The sequence below is a fragment of the Dermacentor albipictus genome, chromosome 1 (assembly GCF_038994185.2).
Source record: "Dermacentor albipictus isolate Rhodes 1998 colony chromosome 1, USDA_Dalb.pri_finalv2, whole genome shotgun sequence".
NCBI classification, from domain to species: Eukaryota; Metazoa; Arthropoda; class Arachnida; order Ixodida; family Ixodidae; genus Dermacentor; species Dermacentor albipictus.
In genome coordinates, this window is record NC_091821.1 from 367,106,414 (window position 1) to 367,116,864 (window position 10,451).

The 10,451-nt window shown below is 47.7% G+C and overlaps 1 protein-coding gene across 2 annotated transcripts in view; it reads right to left on the minus strand.

Moving 5' to 3' along the window:
• The window catches only part of LOC135906937 (ankyrin repeat and IBR domain-containing protein 1-like), a 75,160-nt gene extending 70,668 nt beyond the window's left edge, over window positions 1–4,492 (minus strand). For both annotated transcript variants that reach the window (XM_065438560.2, XM_065438561.2), the window contains exon 1: window positions 3,876–4,492. In XM_065438560.2, coding sequence (XP_065294632.1) covers window positions 3,876–4,063 — 188 coding nt within the window. In that variant the 5' untranslated portion in view covers window positions 4,064–4,492. The remainder of the gene's footprint in view (window positions 1–3,875) is intronic.
• Between the last annotated feature and the right edge of the window lie 5,959 nt (window positions 4,493–10,451).

The following is a 10,451-nucleotide window of genomic DNA, read 5'->3' on the forward strand; positions in this document are numbered from 1 at the left end:
AGAAACCATCGTTCGAGTTATTTCCTGTACGATACGTCTCACGTAGTTCTTTGTTCCAGGTTGCAAAAAAGCCTGCAAAATAGGAAAACAGCCACGTGACAGAGCACTTGCACAGTGGTATCGTGCTGCTCTCAAGCATGCATTCGATGAACAAGGTCGGATCCAGACGGATGACGGCGAAAATGCATGCTGCTGGCCGAGCGCTGCCGATGAGATAAAGAACGCCCTGCCACTTCCTCGTCGCCAGTCATGATGCAGCCGACCTTGTTCCCCGAATGCACGCTTGCAGCAGCACAATACCACTGCACAAACACCCCGTCACGTGGCTTTTTTTCCTATTTCGTGAGCTTTCTTTGCAACCTGGAAGAAAATACTACGCGAGACGTATCTTACAGGAAACAACTCAATAGGTGGTTTCTGAAGGTGCTCTACAAATCTGCATATTATACTTGGGGTCCACAGCCAATAATTAAACATTTGGGTAAGTAAACTTAATTAATTAGTGACTTATGGGGAAAACACAATATTGTCCGAGTTACCATAGGCCAGTGCGAATAGTATGTGTTCAATTCGCTTCCGATGCACCTTTGATTTTTAAATCCCTGGCTCATGTTACGTGGGACACCTTGTAATATATACAAGAACTGTCAGGATCATTATGCTCAACAGAAACCACACCTGATGAGCCTGTAATTTTCTACTAGTTTAACAGTTGGTATTGTAGTTTGTATGCACCGCACTTTTTTCTTACAAAGGTAATAAATGCCTTCACTTTCTTAACGGAACATTAAAACAACATGAAGTACATAAATCTACACAGGGCCAGGTGAAATATCTCCCCAATTACCTTGTCCCATTGTGCTCATTTGTACAATGCAAACAATTAATTACCTGAAAGTTCGTGTCCTGCCCTGTTTCTTTGCAGGAGAAAACCCACAGGCCCGTCTTTGTCGGCAAAGGAATCATAACGAGTTGTCTTCCTCCACATGCTGCTAATACCATGCTAGACTTCCATGTTTGGCTGAAGAGAGCTTGCAGTAATACATTGTTCAATGTACTCATTATATTTAAGGGGAGATGCTAGTCGAAGACCCTTTTTTTTAACAAGTGTGAGAGCAATTAAATCTTGTGCGCTTGTAAGGATTCTTCTGTCAGTTCCATTACACTAATTAGATTTTCTGTATCTTCAATAGTTTTTGTTCAGTGTTGCTAAAAAGCAGAAAACAAAGTGATATTTGTGCACACTTTTATACATAGCTTTTTATAAGGAACATAACCAAACTGCTAAATCTACTCTTTAATAATGGCAGAATTCCATAAACATTTGTCAAGTTTAGGCAAGAGCCTTATGCACATTCTTTTTACCCCAATGCCCCTTTTTCCTAGCACCTTGCTGCATCCTGGCAAAGCTCTCACTTCTACCACCTATATTGCCATTACAAACAAAATAAAAATGCAACATGTTTTTTAATATTCTTTTTCAAGTGCTTGTCAACAGCTGTTTACGATATTTTGGGAAAAATTTACGATGTGGTTTTCTTTATTTTGATTTTTAAATAGCATTCATTTTCGTCAAAACTTCACATTTGAGGCGAATTGTAGAAATGGTAATTTGTGATACAGCAACAATATTCAGCAGAATTGTTGAATAGGTTGAGGTCTCACAGTCCACCAAATTTCAAAAAGTTAAATGGATTGGTTTAGTTGATAAAAAATCGTAAATATAGCAACTTTTGAAAATTGTACCAAATTAAGCAGTTATTCTAAATCACTTCCGTTTTGCACAGAAGCCTCAAACAGTGCTAGTTGATCCTTCTTTACATCTATGTTTTATAGACAAAATATATTCTTTGTAGCTGTAATATATTGTATTTCACATTGTTGTGAATTTGCGAGAATGCCTTGTGCATGAAATAGGCACCTCCACACTGAAGGATTTCGCTATTTTTTTCCTCCTAAAATATTCATTAGGCAAAGAAGCTACATTCCCTTTCGTGCTACCAAGTGATATACGCATAAGATATAAAATATTCGATGGAATCTAAGATACTAATTTTTTTACCAGTGTTGTCCTCTCGTGGAATCAGCTGCTGCAGTGCATGGATGTGAAATGAGAATGTGTAGTTTTTGCTGCTTTGAAAGTGCGAAATATAAAAATCATTCCGCTTCTTCCCACATATATAAAACTGCCCCACATGAAAGGGGCTAAAGAGTGTGATGTCTGCATTCTTAGAAATATAAAAATGACCAAAAACTTATAACATTGCAGGCCTTTACCTGAACTACAAGTAAGTATTCTGCTGAGCACTTCTCACATAATGATTACAGCTATCCAGAGACAAGGCAAGCATGTAAGAGATCAGCAACGGGAAGAGATGAAGAGACTGAGCGTTCCAAAAGCAAAGGCCAAGGGGTGCGTGCACTCACCTGCTATGTTCTACTGGGAAAAGTTGGGGGTGGGAGGAGATACCGCAATAAAAAATGATGAGGGCAGAAGAACATATTTTTGCAAGCACAGACAATATCACATTACTAAAGTCATATCTGGCCTGTTGTATTGTGTAGGATAATAACCTTTATTGCTTGTTTCACACACTCGATAACAACACAAGTCCCCAATAACATTCCTTAATCAATGCGCAATGGCTGAGGTGAATAAGGATTTCTCGACATCTCAGTGCATCTCAGGAAAGCGGTCACAATCTGTTGTATGCAGGGAAAATGCAAGATATGTCCTGGATAGCGTCAAAATTTAAAGGCAACTGAATCCCCACCAGATGCGAGTCATACAACAGAAGGCATTCACACTTCGGTGTTTACGAAACAAAAGAGCAGTGCTATGTGGTATGTGATGCAGAACCTACCGTCCCGTCTGGGCATGCAGTACATATGAGACGGCTTACATAAATTATTAAATGCAGGAATTTGCCAAGTGCACTCAGCAACACTCCCCTCACCCAACCAGTTATCTCGAACGATTAACCACTTAGAACGACAAAAAGCTGAGCTAGTTGGTAAGGATTCATTATGCAAAATAGAAGTGAGGCGTGCAGACAGGACACAAGAGTAGAAAAGTGGACAACACGAACGCCGGCGTTCGTGTTGTCCACTTCTCTACTCTTGTGTCCTGCCTGCACGCCTCACTTCTACTTTGCATAACGATTAACCACTTCGTTTTCCCTCATATTTTGGGCAGAAACACATGCAAGAACCAATAGCGGAGGCGCAAACGTGCAGCGCGACTTAACGGACTGTCTTGCAAGCAATGTACGCCGTGCAAAAGGCGTTGTTGGAATTCGTGAAGTGCACATCAATTATCACGGCACGCTCGACGCTTAGTAAAGAAACGTCGCTTGTGCACTAAGAACTAAGCGCTTTATCCGATTAGCCATTGCTGAAGGTTAAATTCAGGGTCAAGAAAACTTTGTTTTTTACATTATTTCACACACACAGCCTACTACCGCAAGAGCAGAAAGATAAAGTGAGTGTGTTTGTGTGTGTGTGGGGGGGGGGGGGGGGCAGAAAACGTTATATTAATGCCTACTGATCAAAGTTTCAAGCGAGGCCAATAGGAAAGAGTGTTACATAACGTGCTACAGAAATTATATAACGCAATCTAACGCAATAAAACGGCTTTGTCATGTGTTGTTTTTGTTAGGTTGGTGTTTGCTGTTTGCTGCGCATAAACAAAGACGATGAACTACGCGACCGCCCGTAACCGCGCGCGCGGCAGTGCTAAATATACGCGGAAGCAGGGTTATAAGAATTTCTCGACATCTGTGACAAGCTGCGGCAAACCCACTTCTCAACAAATAAGACAAAACGGGTTCCAAGTACGCGCGAAGGAAGTGAAAAACAATGAGGAGCGCACTTACCTCAGTAACGGTTTCATCCCGTGTTTGGCAGCAAGGTGGACGGGTGTGCACCGATTAACAGAGTCCCCATAAAAACAATTGGGATCGAGCGACTTCCGCAGTTCAGAGCAGCTCTCGTAGATCTGAAGTGCCGAGTACTCGTCGCCGTTCTCTAGGTGTCTGCGAAACTTACTCGACGTGCTACCCATGACCAAGTCAGCTGATCGCCGCTAGCACTCGCTTAAAACGTCGTTGCCTTGCTACAGCAAGACAGTTCATTCCTGGCGCGAACCCGAAAGGAACGAAGAGACCCTAATCTAACAATGTCTACGCTCTCTCCCTTCAAGTCATCGTGGCACGCTGCAAGCAAAGCCGCAACCAAGAGACAATGCCACTCTCAGACTCATTCAATCAACAAAGTTTCGCTGTGCACTACCTGAACATCACGCATCACTTGCCCCTACAGAGACACAGGGCTCCAAATCTCATACGTGCGGTTACACAACTCCCTGCAATCTTCTCAGCCAAATTTCCTTCGTGCAAGGTGCTCACAGGAGCTCGAGTTGCACGATGAACACACAAGCACATGACTAACATGACGCTTCGGCACTCGAGGCCATAACAACGGCACAGCGGGCCAAGCGGGTGCGTGACGGAGTTCGCTAAATTTGGCGAGGAAGCGAAAACGAAACCGAAAACGTCGTATTCCGCTTGTGGCATATCATGCAATTTGTGCTGCGGCATTCACATTTTTTTTTCTAGTAGTTATAGGTCGAATAGAAAACTGAATCAATTGATCCTAACTATAGTTGCAACCAACCACGTGTAACCGATGCGCGCTACTAACACACGGGTCAAATTATTTTAAGAACATAGTCGTGGTGATCATGGGCCTCATGGCAGGCTCTGTTAGGATCGGCCTGCAGGGGTACTGCTCTGCAAAGCTATTTCAGCCCGCTGCACGTGCTTCGATCGACCCGCGGTGGTGGCGCCCTTCAGAGAACCAGCGAGGACGACAGCGCTAACCGACCATGAACTTCCTTCAAAGAACTGCTGACTACGGCAGCGTTAATCCACCAGGCGCCTCGTTCGGAGAATCGGTGACGGCAGCAGGGCGGGCCACGTTTGGCGCACAACGTACTGTTGGTTGATTTGCCGGGTCTTAATGGTCTCTCTCGGCAGCAAGAAGACCTTCCCTAACAAAAGGGTGCTGTGCGGTACATGGGCCCCAGGATTCGTCACAGTCTGCTGACACTCGTGGCGAGTACAGGAGAAAGGCAGCTCTGGAATTTAGAGGCACAAGACAGAGGCACAATGGGCAACCGGCGGCCGCGCTGCGGGGATCAGCTCGGGGAACCGACGCGCCTTTCATGACTCAAGATAATGGACAACCGGCGGGTCGACTGCATTGGCGTTTGACGCTGCAAATAGGCGGTGAACTGCCGTTTTTTTTCTCACCTAGGGATCTAGGGAGCACGGAGTGTTTATAAGCGGCTGTTTATCGGCTGCTAGAATGTGCTCGGATTGTACTCGTCAAGGCGGTCGTCGTCGTGCTCTGTGCTCGTGCTTGTCAATGTGCTTGTCATCGTGCTCGTAAGCTGTGTGCTGTATGCTCGTCTTGTGTGCTCCATTCGGGAGCCACGCTAGACTGCCGATGTATCTCTTGTTTAAAATGTAAATATACTGTAAATAAACCCTGTACGCCTAGTTCCTCCCAAGTTCCTCTCTACGACCTTCAACCCTTACAAATGGTGGCAGCGGCGAGATCGTCCGACAACTCTAATAGCTCACTCACACCGACAACTGACAGCGGACGCGCGACCAAGCTAATTGGTCCTCCTCCTCACGTCTTTCAACCTTCGCTGTGCTCCACCCGAATTGCCAAAGGTACGATCTGTCCATGCCCAGACCAAACTGGAAGCTCATTACGGCCGGTTTCCTCGACGCTAGGCGAGCTATGTTCATGTACCGCCTGGCGCGAGGGTGCCTGCCGTAGTTACAGCCATCCCGGCTCGTGGAGTGTGCCCCTTTTGTGACGGTCGTGAGGACTCGGTTCATACCTTTACGCAGTGTTTGCTTCCTGCAGCTCTTCTCCAAAGAATTGCTAATCTCTTTCAGCTCCCACCTTATGAGACAGTTCGATTTTTGCATCCTTTGCCTAATCAGGCGATCAACCAGTCCGTGCTTCTTCTCGCCGATTGCTCATACCAAGTTTGGTTGGCACGCTATGATGCAGTTTTCGGGGGTCGGGCGCCGGGCCTTCACGAAGTGCTTGCGAAAGCACGGAAGGATCCATCCCACCCGGGAGCGGCACCGCTCGGGCGAGAAGTTCGTCGAAGTGTGGGCTCGTCCTGCTGTGATTTTTGATTAGCCAGGTGGAAAGCTATCCATTAAGTTACGATGCATGCTCCTGAGGTCGCTCGACTCGGCCGTGTGTTCCAGTCGATCTACGGGGTTTTGTTTGGCTCAGTGGAACCCAGAGCCGGAACCGGTGGCGGCGCACCTTCGTGTAGTCGGGTCGTGGGTCGCGCTAGGTGGTTCTGCGCTGCCCCGCGGATGGCTCTCCATGGTTGTATGCCCTGACCTCTTTTGCGTCAAGGCAGTCCGAGGGTCAGTCAGGCTTGCGTCCTGTAAGACCGACATATGGCTGTTTGTGTGTTGAGCGCAGTTCCTCAGTTGTGCTGCACCGCAACACACAAACGCAACCATAACGCCCAGTCAGCCCTGGTTGCGGGGGAGCACCGGGGTCAATGTATCGAATGAAGTTGGGTTGATGTGTACATGTACGCTCACGGACGCGGCGCCTCCGGGTGCCAAGTCCTCTTCCCATCTGACAACGGTGCTCGCTGGCTTTTGTTAACGCCGACGCTCGGCGCAAGAAGCCAAACGGCCAAACTACATGTACGCTTGCCGGCGCGCGAAAGCTCGCGCCCGCGCGCCTCGAGTTTGCCTCGCCTTGCGAGGAATGGCAATTCGAAACTACAAAACGCGCGCCAGCGCGCTCCCACTTAGCTGTTTTCGTCTTGGTTGATGTCGCTCCATATTTTTGCGAGCCAGACAAGGCACCGATATTTGTCTGGAGAAAACAAATGCCCGCGCCGCGGTTTGACGCACACCATCTGCGCATGCCTAGGCGCAGGCGCGCCTACGGAAATCTTAAGTTGGCCCATCCCTAAATTTCAATTAGCCCACCCCCAAATTTGAAGTTGGCCAATGCCGAGTTTCAGTCGGCCTACCCCAAGTTTCCCTGCGCATTTTCTATGAAGCCCTATGTAACCCTAAGGATATTCTCTCTGATCAATTCTTTATTGATTTAAATTGTTTCTAATGGCTTACAAAGCTACCATGCAATCTATATTTACACTACTATAACGATTAACTGTCTTCCTAAATTACGCATTTTTGTGCAGATATAAGACATTTCACTCTTCGCGTGACGGAGCTGAGGTACTCGCCAAACAATGATTGCGTATTAACATACTCGCAATTTAAATCTCATGTACAGCTGCTTACTAGACCCACTAGTAACTTTAGCTTGGATGCTATCTAAATACATATAATTCGTTTTTCTCGGCAACCACTGCACCAAACTTGACGAGGTTTCTTGCAGTTAAAAGAAAAACCTAAAATCTAGTGACTGTTCGTTTCGAATTTTCGATTTGGGTCGTCAATTTTTTACTAAAAATTAGCGAAAATCGCAAATTTTCAGAAAACGAAACTATCAAGCTTTCAACTCCGTATCTCAGCAATGAAAAATGATATCCCAATTCTGCTAACTGCATGTCATAGTACATCTAAAGCGGACAAAATTTATATGTTAAATACGAATCTAAAAAATTGAGCAATGTGTACATACAGGTTTTGCAAAATCCTTGTACACAACGTAAAAAATTCATGGAATATATAACTTGACATACAGAATTTGTCCGCTTTGAGCGATCTAATGGATGCCGTTTACAGAACCGCGATATCTGTTCTTCACGGAGAGCTATTAATTTGTAAACGTATGCTTCTATTTTTTTCGAACTTTCACATTTTTGAAAAGTGTTTAAATAAAATTCAGGCCCTAAACCGCAATTCCACTTCAAACAGTCACTAGAATTTAACTTTTTCTCTCAAATGCAGCAAATTTCATCGGTCCAGGCGTTATCGGTCCAGGCGTTATCAGTCAAATACCTGAAAACTGATCACCATCGGATTGAGCAAATCGACCCGAACCCAGGGACACCGAAACCAGGGGTGAGCTACCTTTTTCGAAGATTTTTCGAGGTAAAAAACACAGCTGAGTTTGACGCCGACTAGGCCCATAGCGGATCCCTACCGGTCCCCGGCAGGGCGGAAAACGGTGTCGCACTGTAAACCAGAGGATCGGAAGCACTTCCGAAATGGAGGTAGACGAGGCAGAAGCGGGGAAAACCCTGCATACCAAGTCCAGAGAAGAAAGAAATGATCCCACGAGCCGACACAAGGACGGCGACGCGGATGGGGCGCTTGCATTGCCCAGGGGGCGCTGCGAAAAAGGTGCTAAAAAGCGCCCTCTGCGCTAAAATGGGTCGTACCAAGATCGGTCGTCTGCTGCGGAAAGCACGTTTACACTATGGACCCGCCACTTTCGGTTGTGTTGTTTCACGGCCTGCAGCGAATATCGGGCGCCGAAGATTTTTTCAGGGGTGGCACGCTGCGTAAAGGCAAGAAATTATGCAGTGCCGAATACGTGTACGCCGTTCAAGAATTGGGCGGCGAAGTTTTATCACCGTGTCAATCGCAAGTGAAGCGAGTCGCGTACGAAGTGGAACTTCAGGTAAGGTTTGCAAGCTCGCTGCTAGATTCAGGCGCACAAACGCGAGGAAATGCTTGCTATAAATGAATCCACAGCGGCGATAAGCAGACATCATGTGTACGGAACTGCTCGAGCACACGATGGTACGCGCCGCGATGTACGAACTGCTCGAGCGCACGATCGTACGCGCCGCGACGGCAGCGGTCTTTCGACATGCCGCGAAACGGCGGGCCTCCTGCAATCTTTGTTGACTGCATGCCGCTAAACAAGTAGTTATGCCTGCGTTGTAGTAGCGGCCATCTGTCCTTTTTAGTAACTGGTAATGACTGATGCAATGCATATGAGCTCGCACGTACGTGCGAATCGCGCTGCAGCGCGAGCTCGTACGCCGCTCGCTTGATGTAGGTTTTAATAACAGCGCTCGAACATCGATGTGCTGCAATCAATACTGCCTTGCTGCGTTGCCTCAACGTGCTGGCTTGAGATCAAGGATGAGCGCATTTAACTCTCTTAACCTGTGCTGCTCTCAGTGGAGTAGTGCATTGTCATCGAATGAGCCCGACCATTTGTGCTCATTTGCACACACCTGGTCACTTCACCACTTCGCATCGGTCGAATTGTTAATTGTCGCTGTGGCCGGGTCTCGAATCATGAATTACCAGCCATACCTGCTGCTATGTCGGTCTGCTGTCGGGACTGTAGGTGCAAAAGACCGAACATTAGAACGCAGATAATCAAGCAAGCTTCCAGACAGGCGAAGCAGTCAGCATGGCGCGAAGTTTCGCTTACTCAGCGCGACAAACTGCAGCTATGCAGCGCGCCCGACGCTCCACTTCGTGAGGCCTTGAAGCAAAACGGCAGAATATGATGTTGGCATTCAGGCCTTCTTGTTCATGGCAGCCCACGACGCAGAAGTAATGACGGTGACGCCTTCTCGAGGCTGGGCTAGGTCTCTCCGGATTGGCGCCACCGATTCCGTCCGCTCCCAGCATTGCGTCCCACGGCACACGGAGAGCCCGTTTTCGTTAAACTATATATAGGCTGCGGCGAGCTCGCAGCGTGGTCGGCATGGTCTGCGAGAAGTGACGAGCCTTTTCGCACTCGCAACAGGGCAGAAAAAAGTCCGAATCGACGCAAAACTCGGCCTAGAAACGTGCTTCGCCACAGCCAGGGCTCAATACGACCCAAGCTGGTACGACCCAGATGTCGTTTCCCGCGCCGCCACTAGGCGCCGCTACTATACCTCAAACTCCAGCGCAAGACGCCCATGGATGGATCGAAGTTACGCACAAAAGAAAGGGCCGCGCGAACGCTACCCAAGAGGCAGACAAGCAAGGCACCCGCTGGAGAAGCCCGACGCGCAGAGGCGGGAAGAGCATAGTGAACAAGATTTTACGAGCAAGCAAGATGCCCAGGCTACCTAGAGGCGACATCAAGATAATCATAAGACCGAGAGACGGGCTGAACATCAGAAACACGTTCATCGCCAGCCTAGACGAGGCGATACGCAATGAAGCCGGCGTGAGCAGCGACGAACTCATCACGATCAGCGCCAGCCACACGCATGACATCCTGGTGATAAGCACACCGGACGAGACGACGGCAACGAAAGTCGCCAAAATCAAGGAATTAACCATAAACGGGAGGAAGCATACGACCAACGCGTACGTCTTGGCACCAGAAGGATAATCCGCAACATTCCCCTGAATTACATACAAGACCTGCTCGTGCACGCACTGGTGAACGCGAGGAACCCTTCCCTGGCGTACGCCAAGAGATTGGGCAGCACGACCACCGTGATCTACTGTAGGATGGCA